This window comes from Chanodichthys erythropterus, chromosome 14 (genome assembly GCF_024489055.1).
Source record: "Chanodichthys erythropterus isolate Z2021 chromosome 14, ASM2448905v1, whole genome shotgun sequence".
Taxonomy (NCBI): domain Eukaryota; kingdom Metazoa; phylum Chordata; class Actinopteri; order Cypriniformes; family Xenocyprididae; genus Chanodichthys; species Chanodichthys erythropterus.
Window position 1 is genome coordinate 29,820,354 of NC_090234.1, and position 19,270 is coordinate 29,839,623.

General features: G+C 35.5%; 1 protein-coding gene across 3 annotated transcripts; it reads left to right on the forward strand.

Moving 5' to 3' along the window:
* The first annotated feature begins 1,472 nt into the window (after positions 1 to 1,472).
* On the forward strand, positions 1,473 to 17,956 carry mcf2lb (mcf.2 cell line derived transforming sequence-like b). Of its 3 annotated transcripts, none has more exons than XM_067408771.1 (30): positions 1,473 to 1,645; positions 2,668 to 2,751; positions 5,159 to 5,273; positions 5,351 to 5,441; positions 5,569 to 5,682; positions 5,782 to 5,898; positions 6,649 to 6,798; positions 6,910 to 7,034; positions 7,866 to 7,980; positions 8,091 to 8,210; positions 8,349 to 8,540; positions 8,816 to 9,007; positions 10,200 to 10,344; positions 10,424 to 10,488; positions 10,654 to 10,733; positions 10,858 to 10,924; positions 11,199 to 11,314; positions 11,516 to 11,585; positions 11,685 to 11,777; positions 12,326 to 12,418; positions 13,069 to 13,194; positions 14,251 to 14,472; positions 14,994 to 15,086; positions 15,213 to 15,291; positions 15,407 to 15,464; positions 15,541 to 15,656; positions 15,751 to 15,816; positions 16,100 to 16,195; positions 16,775 to 16,884; positions 16,969 to 17,956. In XM_067408771.1, the coding sequence occupies exons 1-30, from the start codon at positions 1,555 to 1,557 to the stop codon at positions 17,044 to 17,046; spliced, it is 3,279 nt and encodes a 1,092-aa protein (XP_067264872.1). In that variant the 5' UTR covers positions 1,473 to 1,554; the 3' UTR covers positions 17,047 to 17,956. The 3 variants fall into 3 exon arrangements, with proteins under 3 accessions (XP_067264872.1, XP_067264873.1, XP_067264874.1); XM_067408772.1 differs by having other exon boundaries at positions 15,556 to 15,656; XM_067408773.1 differs by lacking the exon at positions 16,100 to 16,195.
* Positions 17,957 to 19,270: the final 1,314 nt, after the last annotated feature.

The window sequence follows — 19,270 nt, forward strand, 5'->3', positions numbered from 1 at the left end:
ACAGTAACAGCGTGGCTTGCTGCAGTAGTTAGTCCACAGGCTTTAGGTAAGCATGTATGTCGTTTAACTACTAGCTTTTCTGAAATTGAGTGTAGTAGCTGATACTTTAACTATTGCAGTCAACTGTTTGATTTTAGTACCATGTAGTATCGTAAAGTATATCTGAAGAACATTGTGAGGTCAGGTATCAGACGGCAATAGAGGGGGAAATTATGCTGAGGAAATCCAGGAAAAGGCATCCCAAACAAGGCGGTGATTGTGGATATCTTCCTCTGGTCCCGCTGGCACAAGGACAGAGTGAGTGAAAGCATGTTAACACTATCAAAAATTCACCACTTTTGTTGGCATGTTCAAAAGGTCTTTAGATGATTGAACAGTATACAATACCATTGAGAATGTTAAATATTTTGAAAGAATTCTCTTATGCTCACTAATTTAATGCTGTTTTATTACAAATAAAACAAATTTGTGTAAAACCTTATGATCATGTTTTCCAGTATGATTTGAGAATGATCCAAAGAGCATCTTGAGCTTCAAGAAGTGTCATCTGTACAAAGGATCATTGTTACAAATTTGCTTATGTGATTAGTTACCTATAGAAATAGTCCCAAATCTTAGATTTTTCTTATCAAATTTATGTTATGGACTTTTTTTCTTCTTTTACATTTTTTCAAAAATCCTAAACTTTGTTTACTTACAGGTTTAAATTAAGATTTTGAATCCTATATTTTCAAAATAGCCTCTGACTTTTGGGCTTTTACAGTGCAATCAATGATAATCATAATATTGTGTACTAAAACGTTACAGTGATTTTTTTTTTTTGTTTTTTTTTTTTTCAAACTTAGAGCCATTTATTGTGAAATAGATGATATATGTGTTTTTGTCTGAACTTTATTTTGACTCAGTCTGGACTGGAGCAATATTTTTGCCCATAGAGACTCCTAAGGAAAAGTGTGTATTTACATTTGTATGCGAGTCTGAAAGAGAGAAGTATACCAGTGCTAGAGAGGTTTACCCGACTAAAAAGACTGTTTTCTCCTTTTTAAATGTTATCTGTTGGTTTGAATTCAGCTTTTATCTTTCCCTCCTCAGCAAGATCAGATGGCACTCAGATTCCTCCTATACTGGGGAGAAACCAACCAAACACAGACACACACAGGGGTTCATTCATCCACCACTGTGATGGGGGAAGGGGCTCCTGGGGGGGGGCGGCAGACTCTTTTTGGGGTGATTGTGCCGACACAGCAGACATAGACAGAGTGTAAACAAAGGACGTACAGTGCTTTACAGTCAGTGATCCTTCACTGTTATCAGTTATAAAAATGTTGCAGCAGGTGAAGGGAACCTGTGTTTGTGCGTCAGGGGACCAGTCTATTCCAGGAAGTCTGGAAATGAGAGAGAGAGAGAAAGACAGAGAGAGAGAGAGAGAAACAGGAAGTCATTACCTGATGCACCTGTCTCAGGTAGCTCATTCTGAGTTCACAGCTTATGGATACAAGACAACTGAGGATTGAGTGAGACATTAGACAATAAGAGGAAGAGAGAAACAAAGAGATGGATAAGAATGGTGGGAAAACTGTGTGCATTGCTCTAGCAGAGGTTGAGAAATATTACAGATTTTCCAGATGTTGCCACTGGCTCCAAAGTAAGTTAGGACTTATCTTTTTTTTTTTATCTTAAATTTAAAATATTTCATACAGTGATTTGATTTGTTAATTTGTTATTTACTCCATTTGCACTATTGTTGTTTTACTTTATTTTACCTACTCATTTCTGACAAATTTGGCAGTGCAGTTCTGCAGTTTGTGTCATACAAATGAAGCGTACTAAATATAACTGATTAGAACTGAGAGCAGGAGAGAGAGAAAGGCAGGTGCTACCATAAAAGCTCATTTGAAATGTGACAGATGATTTTCTGTCCAGTGTGTGTGAATATCCTAAGGGGGTAAATCTGACTCCAAAGGACAACGCACTCTTATTTTAGAAGAACAAAAGAAAGCAACGGATATATTCTCACTCGTCTCAGGCCTCTTCTGTCTTTAACTTTTAAGTACCGCTTATAATATCTGATTGGTGGGTAGGTTTAAAAAATGCATTTCTTAATCCTGCAATTAAAAAAAACATTGAGGCCATAATGTAATATACAATAGAAGGTGTGGATTTGCAGATAATTAGCTGTACACACTTTGTGGCACTATATCCAGAGGTGGTTTTGGTTGAGATAGATAGGAAATCACCTAGCCTTTTCTTTCTAAACATGTCTGATGTGCCATTGACCAGAGCATGGGAATTGCTTTGGGCAAGATTCACCTACCTCAGATGGTAATATACACCAGCCAAAGATACAATACATTCAAGACAGCCAGTAATATATTAGTGTGTGTATGCAGTCTCTGTAGGGTCTTCTTACCTGTGGTTAACTTCTTCACCTGTGATTTATTTAATCTTATCATCAACTAACAACAAAAGGATAAGTGCTCTTTTCATTATGTTATTTGCTATTGTGCAAGTAAGGCAAAAGATTTGCTGGAGAGTGTTTTAAACTTCATTTAAATGGTGATACTGCAGGATAATTGTCTTGCCCTAGTTACAGGGAGAACTAGAACGATCCTGTAAATGATGACTGTAGACGGGATGTTAGTGTGTGTCTCTGTGTGTTTGTTACAGATGAGATCATGCAGAAGGAGTCCAGTCCTCTCTTCGCTGCTGATATCATCACTGAGCTCAAGAGACAGTTTGCGTTCCTGTCAGGTAAATGCTCTTTATATTTGCATTTCTTTCTTTATCCATGAACCTGAAACATTATCCAGGGACCAACTGTTAAGGACCCACAGGGGGAAAAAAACAAATGATATCTCAGTAGCACTTTATTTTAACAAAGTGCTACATAAATATGTACTTATTATAGCAATTAAAATAACTGGGTTACAACTAGGTACTAATCCAGAACCTATCCCTAAACCTATAACCTTAACCCATGTAGTTACCTTATATGTAAGTACACATACTGTAATTAAGTTAGATCTCTTAAATGAGATCTCAGTTGTGTCTCATAGAAAGCAGATAGACTTTTGGTTATGCATTTTAATTACTGGATATGTATCCTAAAAAGACCCCAGTAATCATATTCATACATGTCTCTTTTAGAGATTCAATCTGATCTCAGCAAGGTTTCTAAAATCTGGAGTCAGAGATATCAGTATAAACTTGAACATTTCTTATCAAATCCTCCAAGACTAAAGTTATGCCATTCACAATTGTATTTTAGGATGAATTTTACACCCATTTCTAGTGTATTGCAATAGAAACACTTGTCTTTCCTTCATCTCAATGAGGGTAATAACATTTTTACTTAAAATATATTGTAGTGCAAAAGAGTTTTTCATTAAGAGCACAAAAAATATGTATTTGAATATGTAACATTATAAAAGTTAGTGCACATGTACGTATGTGTAGATTTGTTAGTCAAAATTCACGTTACATAATTTCCTGCTTCTGTCTGTAATGGATGGTTGGAAAATGTTTGAATGTGTTTCTCTGTAAAGGATGTAAAAAAACAAAACAATGGAGAGGAAACAGACATTCTGGTGTTTAGAAACACTTTTATGAAATGTGGGCATGTACACACACTACAGCTTTAAGGATCTGAATATGTGTCGCTTTTGATGACAGGTTGTTATCGTTAAACTGAACTGAGTAAACGATGCTTGCACAATCTCTGTCCTGTTGTCATGGAGACAGGGAGAAGAAGGCATGACTTGCCAAATTTATATTTTTGTCACATTGGGATCCTCAGCCAGTGGCTTTCTCTGTCACTCTCTCTTTCTCTCTCTTTGCATTCCATCACCACTATCTTCTCTCTGTCTTACCACCAATGTTTCAGCTTTTATTTTCATCCTGATTTGAAGGAGCGAATAGATAGGAAGAATAAAGTAACATTTTTGAATCTCGCTGTATACATTGGGTTAATCAAAGTTTCTATCCTGACAACACTTATGTATCTTTATCTCTTAATTTTATCTTATTTATGATTATATTTTTCTAATCATTTTTCTAAGCTGTAAAATGGTCAAAACAATACCACTTGCTGGGGAGCAGCCCAAACCTAGAAAACAGGAGATATGAATGAGACTTGGTCAGTTAGTGACAATATACACTGCTGTTTAAAAGTTTGGGAGCAGTAAGCTTTATTTTATTTTTAAGAAATTAATACTTTTATTTTAGCAAGGCTGCATTCAATTGAATAGAAGTGACAGTAAAGACTTTTACATTGTTGCAAAAAGCAAAAAAAAAAACTATTTCACATTAATGTGAACTCCTAAAAATTCTAAAAAAAAGAGGTCTCATGGTTTCCACAAAAATATTAAGCAGCATTGATAATAATAAGAAATGTTTCTTGAAGAGCAAATCATCATATTAGTTACACTGAATAATTACACTGAAAACAGTAATATAATATAATATAATATAATATAATATAATATAATATAATATAATATAATATAATATAATATAATATAATATAATATAATATAATCAACCAAATCCTTGGTGAACATTCAAAAACAATAAAAAATATTCTGACCCCAAACATTTGAATTGAAGTGTAGCTACATGCAAAATAACACTCAGAACACCTTAGCAACTTCATAGCAACAGCCTGGTTACCACCCATAGAAAGCTAGCATCATTATGGTTTTGTACAGGCAAGCGGTGTGGTGTATATAGTGTATAGGGTACCATTTCTAATCTTGCTTGTACTTTATTTTTTATTTATTTTATTTATTTAATTATTTTTGGTGATTTGTGGCACAGTCTTTTCAATGCAGCAGAATTCCTGACACTAGCTGCCAAACAGATGATAGGAACAATAACAAGAAGATCTGGGATTATGTCACAGTTTGGCTGTCAGAGACTTCTCAAACAACTGTTGTTCAATAGCAGTAGCACAATATGAAAACTGTGACACAGCATACAGGTGCTGTGAGCAGGTTTTCATTGGCCTGCTTGTGTGCTAATTTAAGATCTGTGATGCATGCCAACACAGAGGACAGCACGGTTTCTGGTGTTTATTGCCCCCTGCTGTTTGCCTGTTCAACAGATTATAGGAGCAGGATTTTCCTCTATGATTCTTCATATTTCTGTCTGTCTATTTTAGGTGGAAGAGGACAGGATGGAAGCCCTATCATTATCTTCCCAGAATTCCCTCCATTTTGTGAAATTGGAGACCAAGAGTTTCGTAATGTTCTCACCTACCTGACAAGTATTCCCAGGTAAATTCACAGATGAACACACGTTTGAATATCATATATGGTGACAGCAGTAACACATGTGCATGTGTCTCCATCAGTCTGAGTGCAGCAGGTGTGGGCTTTATCGTGGTGATTGATAGGCGTCGAGATCGATGGACGTGTTTAAAGGCAACATTACTGCGTATCTCAGTGAGTCTTACTTTTACAGATACTATAATATATTTTAAATAATATACTGTCATATTTTTTTAAAATATGTCTTTAATATATTTAGTATAATATGAATTTGTGTGCTTTCTTACGTGTTTGTGTGTAGGGCTGGTTTCCTGCTAATCTTCGTCTCGTTCTGGTGCTGAGACCCAGTGCTATCCTGCAGCGAACATTTTCTGATGTGTTCTTTAAACTACACAGAGACGACTTTAAAGTACCGGTAATTAACCTGAATGTTGTTGTTGTTATGTTTATACAAGCCACATCTTTTGTGTGTGTCATGTCATTGTAAATAACAAAGCCTGTGTGTGTATTGAAGGTCCTCATGCTAAGCTCAGTGGCTGATCTGCACTCTTATATTGAGCGGAGTCAGCTGACACAAGAACTGGGTGGCTCTCAATACTACTGCCACAAGACCTGGATTTCTCATCGCACCGTAAGAAAATCTTAAATTTGCACTCTGTATTTTTTATTTATGTTGCTGTATGGATGGGTATGACTCGACTTATAGTGACACCTAGTGGTGTGGATGCAGCATCACGTGAAATCAAATAGTTTACCAATTCATTTGTAGAAATGCATATTTTGCAGTCAGCCATGATTTATTTATTACATGAGTGACAGTGCCCAATAATCGGGGGGATAAAGTGAAATCATATTCATAATATTATTAATGCACAGCTTTTCATGTGATTGCAACATTGCTGTCTCCATGAGGCGACCTGCTTGAAGTGTAAAGGTGTGTTCATTAAAATCATTGATGTAATTACAGCAACATTCTGTTGGGAAGAAGGTCTGTTGTCTATTGTCAATACTATAGTGTAGCAAAGAAACACAGCTCACACAGAAGACCTTTCAAACCAAGGTCAATGTGTTGAATTCATATGGCCAACTTAATCCCGTTGGGAAATCTGTGTTGGAAAATCTTTCGCCCACACGTAAAATTCTCGATCAAGTGGATTACTATTGAAATGACTGGATTTCACCCAGAAAAATTCCAGTCTTAAAATATCTTTGGCATTTTATTGCACATGATTGAAAAGTCACTTTAAATACGTTTTATGTGTTTTTAATTGGAGAAAAATAGTTTAGTGCACATTAAAAACTTCATTACATATATGAAACGAAACAAGCTACACCAGTAATATACATTATATGTGAAATTATGATTTCTTTTTGCCTGTAGGATCTTGAAAGCTTTGCTGCGTTAGTGAAGAGGATGGCACAGAGACTGCAAGTGTTCGGCAGAGAGATGGCAGAAACAGAGCTGCCTAACAACCTCCTAACAGCCGGCAATCTGCTCAATGCACACACCAGCAGAAAAGACTGTTTGAAAGTATTTATTAAAAAAAGCATTCAAAATATTCAGTAGTATTCAATATGTGCCACCTCACACATTCATTAGGTTTTTACAAAATTATTCTTTGCATCATTGTTTTCTCTTTAGGAAGAGATCACAGGAGCTCTCAGCCAAGGACGGAAACTCTTGGAGAACATCAGAGAACCGGTCCGCAGAGATCCAGACAGCAGTCTAAACCCCGATCAGCTGGAGAACCTTGCTACAGTGCACAGGTACACCTTTGACTTTTAAATCCTCTTAGTTTAACTTTTTCCTCTGTTGTTATTCTGCATCTGGATATATATATATATATATATATATATATATATATATATATATATATATATATAAAAAACTCAGATATGCTCATGCTCAATGTATTATTTGAATTTTAATGGTTTGCCCCATTCACTAAACATAATGGGTGAGCATTATTGCATTGGCAGAGTGGTTCACATGACTTCTTCACGCTTGTATCTCACCGTTACTTCATGCTTTAGGATCTCAGTAGACAGTTAAACATCATAAATGAGATTACAGTGTTACTTTAGCATTATTTATATAATACTATACTATAATATTATTGTTGTATATATTAATATTTTGAACTGACGTTTATTTTTAGTTTTCTTTATTCTTATTTTCATTTTTTTTTTCATTTTTATATAGATCTAATAAATTCTTATTTTAGTTTGTAACTTAAACTTATTTACTTAAACTTCAACTTTAACTTATTCAGTTAGTTGCCAAAGACTTTTTCCATAAAAATATTTATATTTTATTTAATTTCAGTTTTATTTCCAGTATAAACACCATTTTTTAATAGTTTATCTAACAATACCAACACTGGGGGTTTATACACTATTTGATATTTCATCTAATATTCACGTAATATTTGTTTTGTTTAAATTTCAATAAACAATTATCAGTTATTTCCTCATCTCCTCAATATGAGGAAATAAATATCATTATTTCCTTATATTTCCTTATCCTCAACTGGCAATTATTTCCTCATTCAGATTTCTCTCATATATCCCTCTCTCTTTTTCCCTGCCAACTTGCAGGCTATTATCCCAGTTGAATGAGAGCTCTACAGCATTTGATGAGTTCTGGATTCAGCATCTAAATAAACTGGAGCTATGTTTGAAACTCTGCCAGTTTGAGCACAGCTTTCAACAGGTCTTGCTTTTAAAAGACACTAATATTTTACAGCTTATTCTTATTATTGCAATACATTAGTATTTACTAATAATATTTGCACTCTGTTTTCATTTGCTATGATCTTGTAGTTGCACACAGAGCTGGAGCAGGCAACAGAAACGCTGAATTCTTTCTCAGATGTTGGAATAAGCCCCGCCCAAACAGAACACCTCCTTCAAGAACTGACCAATCACGAAAAGAAAGTCTGTGTGAGTCTCCGCCAGCTGAATAATTGTGTTATCATGTGTCCACACACACATATGCATGGATGTGTCAGTCTAATTGATATTAAAGTTTTCAATAACCCTTGTGATGAATGCCTCCTCTCCAACACACTTTTTCTGCAGGAAGTGCTGGACAGAGTAAGATCTGTGGTTGCCGAGGGCCAAGGATTGATTGACAGCTCTCAGAATGTTGATGACAGTGTTGCAGTAAAATGCAGTGAGCTACAGAAAGCGAGAGAGAATCTTGTCCAAGAGCTAAAAGACAAGAAGACCATGCTGACACAGGCTAGGGAGCTACATAGAAAACTTGAAATGGTGACTAGAAACACACAAACATGCACATTTATATTTATATTTGATTATATTTATATAAATCCTTCAGTTACTGGTCCAGATATTTAACCATTAACTTACACCACCCAAAAAGCTTTTAAGACTGATCTAGTTTGGCTTTCGTAGCTGGGGAGACCTGGAGTTATGGTGCATAAAGTCCTCACCTTCACACAGCTACATGCAAATTCTCCACACTTTCATACTGTATATGCAAATCTGTTTCCTCTACATTCTCTTCTGTACTTTTTCTCTTTCAGGTGTGTAAATGGTGTGATGATGGGATTTACATGCTAGCATCACAGCCTCTTGACAAATGCCAGTCACAGGAGGGGGCGGAGTCAGCACTGTCAGAGCTGGAGTTTTACCTGGAGACAGCCAATGAGAAAGAGCTGTGGGAGATCAGCACAGTTTGGCTGGAATATGAGAGCATACTGAACAATGAGCTCAGGGTGAGGCAAATACCTGCAACTCACTTATAATTCAAATTCAATTCAGTTTAATTTTTAGTCCGCATAAAATGAAATCAAAAAAAGATTCTTTGCAATTTTTTTTATTTATAAAAAAATGTAAATAAATAAAAAATAAATAAAATAAAGACATCTCTAAAATGTTTAACAAATAATGAATTAGAATTTGAATAAGGAATAACAAATTTATTGAGTAATAATGTACAATTATAGAGACAAACAAATTAAGTAAATATTAAAATTGTAATGGCAAATAGGTTTAAACAAAAATTAGATAATAATAATAAATAATGTATAATAATAATAATAATAATCGTATTCTGTAGTTTATAATAAATTCCAAAAGTATTGTATCTAACAGATAAGGATTGTGAAGATCAGAGATTAGAGAAAGAAGGAAACAAAAGAAGATATTTGCAGAATACAAGGAGAGGAAGTAGAAGAAGAAGCAGAAGTGAAGATCAAAAAAAGATCAAAGAATATATATATATATGCAGGAAACCCTCCTAAACTTGTTTTGGTTTGATAAGAAAAGGTCAAACAGATTTATCCATTATGTCATAGTTGGTGTAACGGCTAGGTCAGCGTCACCGGTCAAATGCTACGTTGCAAAGATAGATGAAGATAGATAGATGAGGTGTGGTTTTGACACCTTTAAGAGAAACTTTGTGTATCTTGGATGGAAACACATATTTTGATACAAAGGTACATCACGTAATCAATTCTAATGGAAAATACACCCACTCGATCTTACAGCACAGAAGAGACACCAACGATCTTACGTTTGGAAATAATCAAACATATCAGAGCATACAGCAGAAAATATACAAACGATTAAAGAAATCAGTATTGTAAAAGAATAAAAATGCAACATAAGGAATATAACGATTTATGATGATTAAATTAATAGGAGGAAAGGAGGAGGAAAACCCTGGCTGTGCTGCGCAGGTCAGTCCAGGGTCAAAGTTCAAAAGGGAAAGAGGGGAACACATGTGCCTATGTGAGCTATCAATGACTACAATTCATAAAGAAAATAATAATAAGATTCATAAAAAGGATTAATAAAAGATAAATAAATTGAATAAATATGAATACTAATAATTTAGCATACACCAATAATGATATAATGTTTTATATTGTGTTATATGGTATTGTATAATGTGTAATGATACAGGAGCATGTGAAGCGTGCATTTGAGAAGAAAGCCTCTCTGGAAGAGATGTTTGAGAAGAGGAGGGTTAGCCTGAAGAAACTAGCAGCTAAGCAAACACGGCCTGTCCAACCTGTGGCCCCTCGACCGGAGTCACTCTCATCTCCTGGTATGTATGTATGTATGTATCTATCTATCTAATCTTTTTTAAGTGTAAAATGGAGGCAATTGGTTTATTTCTCTTTCAGCTCACAGGGATCATGAGAACATCTGTATTAGTGAAGACTCAGACAGCAGAGTGTCCTGTAAAGAAGTATGTATAATTCATCTACAATGCCCTTAATGCATTTCCTCTCTTTTCAATCATTTTAAATAACTCTCTTTGTATAAGCAAATGCTATATTCCTTTCTTTCATGTAGTAGTAGTATGTAAGTTAAGGGCCTTAACTATTACTCAAAAATGATCCTCCTTATGTAGGTAAACTTCGATCAGGTTGACAGGAGCAGTCGCAATGCTTCTGTATCTGAGGAGGAGGAAACCCTGGCTGTGCTGCGCAGGTCAGTCCAGGGTCAAAGTTCAAAAGGGAAAGAGGGGAACACATGTGCCTTACTAGACCATCAACACTCCTCTACAGTGTAGTAACTGATCTTCATTGTGTGTGTTCTTTGTGTTTGTTCACAGGCATGTAATGAATGAGTTACTGGAAACAGAGAGAGCATATGTGGAAGAGCTTATGTGTGTTTTGCAGGTGAGTGAATCTATCAGTTCTTTCATAAATAAAAGTCATTTTCACATCAAGAACCTTTTTCATTTTATTATGTGGCAGGATATTTTCTTAAAATGTTGTTTAAAGTAGCCTTATGCTAGAAGTTTTTGCCTCATGAAGTCCTCTTGGACCTGGGAGGTAGATTATTGTTGTGAAAGTTAAAGCAGGTCTACGCCAAAATTTTTATTTTAAAAGAGCATGAAAATCCTGTTTGCCGTAATATTGCCCCTTTAAATATGTCATGTGTACGCTGTAGGGATATGCTGCTGAGATGGACAACCCCTCCATGGCTCCTCTCATCCCTGCAGCCCTGCAGAACAAGAAGGATGTGTTATTTGGGAACATGCAGGAGATTTATAATTTCCACAAAAGGTGAGCGCCATCTAGTGGAGTGGAGGGACAACATTGAAATGTAAACAAAATTATTTGAAGAATAGTTAGTAGCATCATTAGTTAGGATGTAAATTCTGATCCATTTTAGTGAATTGTTTGTTCGGAGGTATCACTGATTACATGAACGAATCATTGATCAAATAAATGTTTCACAATTAATTTTAAATTCCTCTCTTTCAGAATATTCCTCAAAGAGCTGGAGACTTACACTGACTGTCCTGAGCTTGTGGGACGCTGCTTTTTAGACTGGGTGAGCTTTATATAACTAGCAAAAAAAGTAAAAGTCAACTTTTGGGAGTTTATTTTTTTCGGTGATGCTCAGAACTTTGGTCATTGTGTGGTTGTTTAGATGAGGGAGCTGCAGATTTATGAGAAATACTGTCACAACAAGCCTCGTTCTGAGAGCCTCTGGAGACAGTGCTCAGACTGCGCCTTCTTCCAGGTATGCACACATTCATATGTAAAACAGCATACTATCATACTACTATTACATACTATATTTGCAGTATCTGGTGTGTATGGACATAAACAATGTTCTGTTTGCTTGTAATATATCTTGATGACCTACTACATTTGCCTAAAACGTAGTTCACTGTGTGAAATACTATATACCACAAACCATTGTGCTACACTTAACCTTCCAAATTCAGGGTGACAAATAATCATTTTATTATAATGATTTTTTATTTTTATTTTTTATTTTTATCTTCTTCATTTTTTGATTTTTACAAAATTGGATTAAAATGCAAAATTAACAGAGTTTAAACATTTTAAATGTTTATCTGTGAATACTGAGGACTGTTTTCCATACTTGTTTTTTAAATAGTAACATGCAGTACATACTGTGCAATATGCAGTGCTCTAATTTTCTATACCAAACACACACTCTCTCAGACACACATACACACTAACCACAATCTGCTGATGACATCAGGCCCTCTTTGTGACTGAATGCCATTTGAACTTTACCACATTGTGTTTGTGCATCAGGAGTGTCAGAAGAAACTAGAGCACAAGCTGGGGCTGGACTCGTACTTACTAAAGCCTGTCCAGAGGATCACTAAGTACCAGCTTCTGCTAAAGGTACTAGATTATATGTGTGTGTATATGGAAATGTAATAAAATTTACTCTATATTCTAAATGCATGTTGTTGATCTTATTCTGAACGATTCCTACTCGCATTTCATTTAAAAAAAAAAAAATAGTTTTGACCTCATAATCTTCAATAAAAGAAAGATCTGGTGAAAACAACAGACTTCTCTCTGGTGACGTATGCTGGATTTCTCCAGTCATTTAGTCTGCTTAAACCCAGCTCCTTTCTTTCAATCAACTACAAACTCACATTCAGATCTACTCCATCCAATCAACAACCATTGGAAAGAACCAAGTCCCCGCCCTATTTTTTTTTTTTTCTTCAATAATCTGATTAACTTGGATATATGTCACAATGGGCCCTTTTCACATTTTCGGGGTTCTCAGAAGTGGAAGTTGCCATAGTTAGGTAAACTTCTATAGTGGTAAATGGGAGGCCACAGCAAATATAATTTTTGTATTTCCATTTGCTCCTATAGCAAAAGACAAAAAAATCTTCGAAAGAGTTTCGAAAACAATACAAAGTACAGCATTATAAATGTGTATTGCATTTTTAAACAATAAAATATGAAATTTTTTATTAGATATGCAGTGTTGATAACTGTGGAAATGTGTGTGTGTGTGTGTGTTTGTGTTTTAGGAGATGATTAAGTACAGTAAAGGCTGCGAGGGCTCAGTGGAGCTGCAGACAGCTCTTTCCTCCATACTAGGGATCCTGAAGGCTGTAAATGACTCAATGCATCTCATTGCCATCACAGGATATGAGGTAAAAGGCATGCACACACTTCAGTCACGTCATGCCCATTAAAGGTGCCCTAGAACTAAAAATTGAATTTATCTTGGCATAGTTAAATAACAAAAGTTCAGTACATGGAAATGACATACAGTGAGTCTCAAACTCCATTGTTTCCTCCTTCTTATATAAATCTCATTTGTTTAAAAGACCTCCGACGAACAGGCGAATCTCAACATAACACTGACTGTTACGTAACAGTCGGGATCATTAATATGTACGCCCCCAATATTTGCATATGCCAGCTCATGTTCAAGCATTAGACAAGGGCAGGATGTCTGGATGTGCACAGATGAATCATCAGACTAGGTAAGCAAGCAAGAACAACAGTGAAAAATGGCAGATGAAGCAATAATAACTGACATGATCCATGATATCATGATATTTTTAGCGGTGTTTGTAAATTGTCTTTCTAAATGTTTCGTTAGCATGTTGCTAATGTACTTTTAAATGTGGTTAAAGTTACCATCGTTTCTTACTGTATTCACGGAGACAAGACTGTCGTTATTTTCATTTTTTAAACACTTGCAGTCTGTATAATTCATAAACACAACTTCATTCTTTATAAATCTCTCCAACAGTGTAGCATTAGCCATTAGCCACGGAGCACAATCAAACTTATTCAGAATCAAATGTAAACATCCAAATAAATACTATACTTACGTGATTAGAAATGTTGCATGACGAACACTTTGTAAAGATCCATTTTGAGGGTTATATTAGCTGTGTAAACTTAATGCTGTTAAAGGCAAGCACGAGCTCCGTGGGTGGGGAGCGTGAGCATTTAAAGGGGCCGCAGCCTAAATCGGCTCATGTTTATTGATGCCCCAAAATAGGCAGTTAAAAAAATTAATAAAAAAATCTATGGGGTATTTTGAGCTGAAACGTCTCAAACACATTCAGGGGGCACCTTAGACTTATATTACATCTTTCAAAAAGACGTTCTACGGCACCTTTAATATTCATTAATGTTTTCTGTCACTCCTATTTATTCCACATCTGCAAGCAATATTTATTGATTCCATGCAGGGTAATCTTGGAGACCTGGGTCGCCTGCTGATGCAGGGGTCGTTCAGTGTGTGGGCGGAGCATAAGAGAGGTCATGTGAAGGTGATAGAGCTGGCCAGGTTTAAGCCCATGCAGAGACACCTGTTCCTGCATGAGAAAGCTCTGCTCTTCTGCAAGAGACGAGAGGAGAGCGGAGAGGGATATGAGAAAGCCCCGTCATATAGCTTCAAACAGGAGCTCAGCGTGAGTATATTAACATAAAGTGGAATAATGCTTAGCTAAAGATTTAATAAAATGATGGTGAGCTCATATTGGTAAGCCTCATCTCTTCTGTTATGTTCAATTAACCATAGCATTTCTCTAATGCTAAGGGAAATTTAGTAACCAGAGTTGCATATGCATATTTAAAAGGCCATTTTCCTCATCTTACTTTTTTCTAAAATAGCAAAATTTCTGATATATTTTATGGGTCATTAACATTTTATAGCCCACATTAAATGTTATTTATTTATTTATTTATTCATTTTTAAATGCAAGAAGTGTTTTTTCTAACATGCACAAACTCAAATATTTAAACTTTTGGGTGAAATGCCCTGCAGAAAACATTTTCTGTGGAGCTTTTTATATAATTCAATTTGTCCATAAGATTATGCCTAATTTGCTTATTTATAGATTTAAATGAGTATGGTCACAAAAAAACAATTTTAGTATTTTCATACTTCAATAGCCTATTGACCTGATGGTCTCTTTTATGTCTTCATTAGATGGCTGCTATTGGAATAACAGAGACTGCTAAAGGGGACAGCAAGAAGTTTGAGATCTGGTCCAGTTCAAGGGATGAGGTCTACACAGTACAGGTGAGCACACGAGGGTGTGCCTTGAGTTCATATTTCTATTAAAAAGATCATGTTACATGTGTTAAGTCTGTATTGATCAGATGTCTCTGGTTTATATGTGGCTTTGTGATGTATGTTAATTTGTAGGCCGTGTCTGAGGAGGTTAAGACCATCTGGGTGACAGAAATCCGGAAACTTCTAACAGGACAGCTGGAGGCCTACAAAGGTATCGTCTGTTTGTTTAGAAAGAAATATGTGATACATTCAGATGACTGATGACTGAACACAAAGATGCTTCAGAGATGCTTTTTAAAAAACAAAAGCATGCTCTTGTTATGTAGAGGCACGTCAACAGAAGGCACCTGAACAGTTCACCTCAGAGACCAGCTCAACTAACAGGTATGATTACACACAATCACATTTACACATTTATATTGGAGCTAATTTTATAACATGAAATTCATCACATCCTAAGAAAAAATGAAAATAGGAACCTCAGGAGTGGAGGAGTAGAGAAACAGAATACAGAAGAGGAAAGAGGCAAAGAACTTGAGAACATTCTAGAACCTGGAATGACACAGAGAGCGAAAGGTGAGTAAAAAAAAAATCAGTGTCATTAGAGACTTTGTTTTTGATTGATGAACTTCCCCTTTAACTTCGTTCTGTTTCTTTTGGTGGTTTACAGGGGCTTCGTTCAGCTTTGAGACTAAACCAAAACGACAGGATATCCGAAGTGACCCTACACCTCTAGGTGACCTATTTCAGCAGACCAAAACAAAAAAACCAAACATGAAGTTCATGTGTTCTTGATATCTTCTCTTCGAGAAATTTTAAAAATAAAAATAGAAAATGGCTGATGCTGAAAACAGCCAATTTATTACCACCAAGGCATCAAGCTCTCTAAAGACTAAAGGCAGAAAATGAGCTGATCCTCAAAGGAATAGCTCACTGGAAACTCTGTCAGGTGTACTTCAGGCAATGTGCCATACTAAGAAGATGCAGAGATGCACTCTGATTGATTATTTTCCTCCCAGAAACAGGGCCGCACCCTAACTTGGGCGGAGTCAGGTGGTTCAGTACATCAAGCCTGTTTCAGAATCGTAGGAGAAGTACACATACTGAGTACACACGTATGTGCACACTTAAGCATACTCCACTGAGGTCTAGGGTAGCATGTGCTTGTAGGTTATATGTGTGTCTCATCTGATGCTTTCTGAGTGGTTCTGACCACGTCTTTGTCTGTACAAGGTTGTTTCGGGTTTAGCTCTATCAACAGCATCGGTTACACAAAAAATAATTTTGAGTAGTCCCTCAGTTTGTAAAAACGAACAAAAATGTGTTTATGGTAATAGATTTACCAGGGAAGTTAATGGAACAAGAGGGTTTCAAAACATAAATGTGCTTTTATGCGCTTTTATGAATTTCTCTCTACAAAAATGTGTTATTTGTGGAGAGATTCACCTTTTATTTATGCTGTTGATAGATATTAACTTGTATTGCACCTGTAACATTCCTCTGACACACACTGATGCATGCTCTTTTTGTGGTTTGGGAAATGGTTACTGGTCTGTCCCCTGTCTATCACGTCACGATGAGGCTTCAGTGGTACTTTCTCTGTCATCTCTACATTGCCCTCATTTATGTGTTCACTTACAATACCAATCCCCATCCTTTTAACTTTAATCTATTTTTTCTCCTGTTTGTCTCAGGTTGGACTAAAGGATCTCTTTCTCTGGATGCCTCTGTGGAGCATGATGGATACTTTAGTGCAGAGGAGCAAGTGACCTCTGACCCCGAGGAGGAGAAGGAAGATAAACTGGTGCAAGACCATGTCTGTTTTTTACTGTTAGACTTAAAAGCAAAAGGGTGTCATGTTTAAAGCATTTCCTCATCTTTATTTCAGTGTGAAGATGAGCTGCAGTCTATGAAGATAGAGGAAGAGATTCAGCTTTCTGAAGAGACTGAGGATCCTGAGGAATGAGAGTTGAGTGTGAATGTGTCCGTAATGCCATCAATGTACAGCATATACACTGTGTGTCTTGCGTAAGTCTGGAAAAGAGGCAAATGAGACATATAAAACATTAACTTTGAAGTTTTGCATTCTCTTAAAAATAAAGGTTCCTGGTAGAAGCACATGGTTTAGAATACCCGGAGAAAGCTGTCTATTAGCATTTACATCCAATTAAATGTCAATGTGACAAAAATGTTTTTTTTTTTATGAGAATACATAGCTAATTTTAAATAGTTGTCAATGGAGAAAAATGCTTTTTAGAACCATACATCTACCAGCAGTGGTCATACTAACCAGAAAGAAAACCAAAAGGTTAGTGCCAAAAAGGGTTATCAGCCTCCGCATGGATGTTTTATTATTTAAATGTATAAAAAACCATCTTTTGACCATATTGTAAAAACCTATAATGTAACATCAAAAACTATTTGACTCTCCAAAGAACTGTATACATATGGAAACTGACTCTTGTTCCCATAACTCAGAGTTCTTTGCAAAGACGCTTTATTTTTAAGAATGTAGTCTTAGAATGCACCAAAATAATGCATTTCACAGAGACACCTGACCTGGCTCTTTACACACTGTCTTATAGTATGCTGTTACACATGTTTCATATCCCTTAAAACGTAGTAGTAATTTGTGCCACCGTAATTGTCCATTCTGGGATATGGCATGTCTGTTGTCAAGTCCTGTGATCTCCAATGTGAATGCATGTGACAGTTGTTATATCATTGTGTGCAGGAAACTAGGACCTACATGTAACACAAGCATATCATATATGCAGATATTGTTTCTCAAAGTGACTGTGATCACCCTGTGCCATTGTATGTAAAATATGTTTAAAAATCAATATTGTTTTATATATGCATATAAAAAAATAAAACCGTAGTTGACTAATGACTTTGCCTGTTTTGATTAGGCATTAAATGTATTAGGATTCTACATTTTGCAAACATTCAAAATAATTTGTTATAATAATCATTAATATACGCAATGCTTAACAGATAAAATATAATGACATTTCAAACTTTTTGATTAGTGATATTTATTCTATTTGATATAAGATTTACCCATTAAGTATTATCTAATGTAATTTTGTTAAAGATAATGAAAATAGGTGTGATTGGATTGGTCTAAAGGGGTGTCAAACTCATTTTAGGTTGAGGGCCGGATGGAAAAAAGTAACCATGTGCGGGCCGATTTTTTTTTTTTTTTAACCTTAATGAGCTGACAGTTACATTAATATTAACCATACAAACTACACATTCATTTTCAAGAAAAAAAAAAAACAAAACACACTGCTCTTTGAAAACTGCATTTGTTTTTACTGTGAAAAGACTTTATTAGATGTTTTATTTAATAATTTTTTTGTTATTGATTTTTTTTTTTGTTACGGCCAATTCCAATTTTTTGTAGCAAATTTGATACCGGTTGCCAATTTTTTTCTTTAAGCAAATTTATTTGTTGTTTATTTGTTCTAACAGGCCAAACTGGTCTTAAAAAAATATGTAGGCATTTGGTATACAGGCACCACTGTATTTTGAGCATGAGCAGTTGTTTTTGATTTAAATTTGATTTAAATTATATAATTTGAAGATTTACAGAAAAAAAACAGCATGGTCTGACTTAAAAGCTTTGTGAAATTATGCTACATAAGACACCTGCATAAAACAAAATAACAGATCGACTGAATGAAAATGCAAATTCACTCAGGAGGCGGCGCTTGTGGAACAGCAGCGATATAGCGTTTCCTTGGTTACCGCTGTACACAAAGCAGCGCTGCGCTTATAAAATAGGCTATTTACACTGAACAAAATTATAAACGCAACAGTTTTGTTTTTGCCTCCATTTTTCATGAGCTGAACTCAAAGATATAAGACTTTTTCTGTGTATACAAAAGGCTTATTTCTCTCATATATTCTTTTCAAATCTATCTAAATCTGTGTTAGTGAGTACTTCTTTGCCAAGATAATCCATCCACCTCACAGGTGTGGCATATCAAGATGCTGATTATTGCACAGGTTTTGCTTCATTATACAGAGTTTTGAGCAGTGTTTTCTAGACTCACACAGACATCATGAATCAGCGTATGAACCTCAACAATGGTGACAATAAACAAAAATCTTTTTTGTGACAGTAATCTCTTTAGTAGCTTGTTTGATGTTCAGAGTTAATCTGTTTATATGAAAATCTTGTC

Bases quoted from the DNA above. Each gene is read 5' to 3' on its own strand.
- mcf2lb (XM_067408771.1), top strand. From the start codon at position 1,555: ATGGATAAGAATGGTGGGAAAACTGTGTGCATTGCTCTAGCAGAGGTT. The intron at 5,274-5,350 runs GTAAATTCACAG...TGTCTCCATCAG, and splicing joins TACCTGACAAGTATTCCCAG to TCTGAGTGCAGCAGGTGTGG. The intron at 8,541-8,815 runs GTGACTAGAAAC...TTTCTCTTTCAG, and splicing joins TACATAGAAAACTTGAAATG to GTGTGTAAATGGTGTGATGA.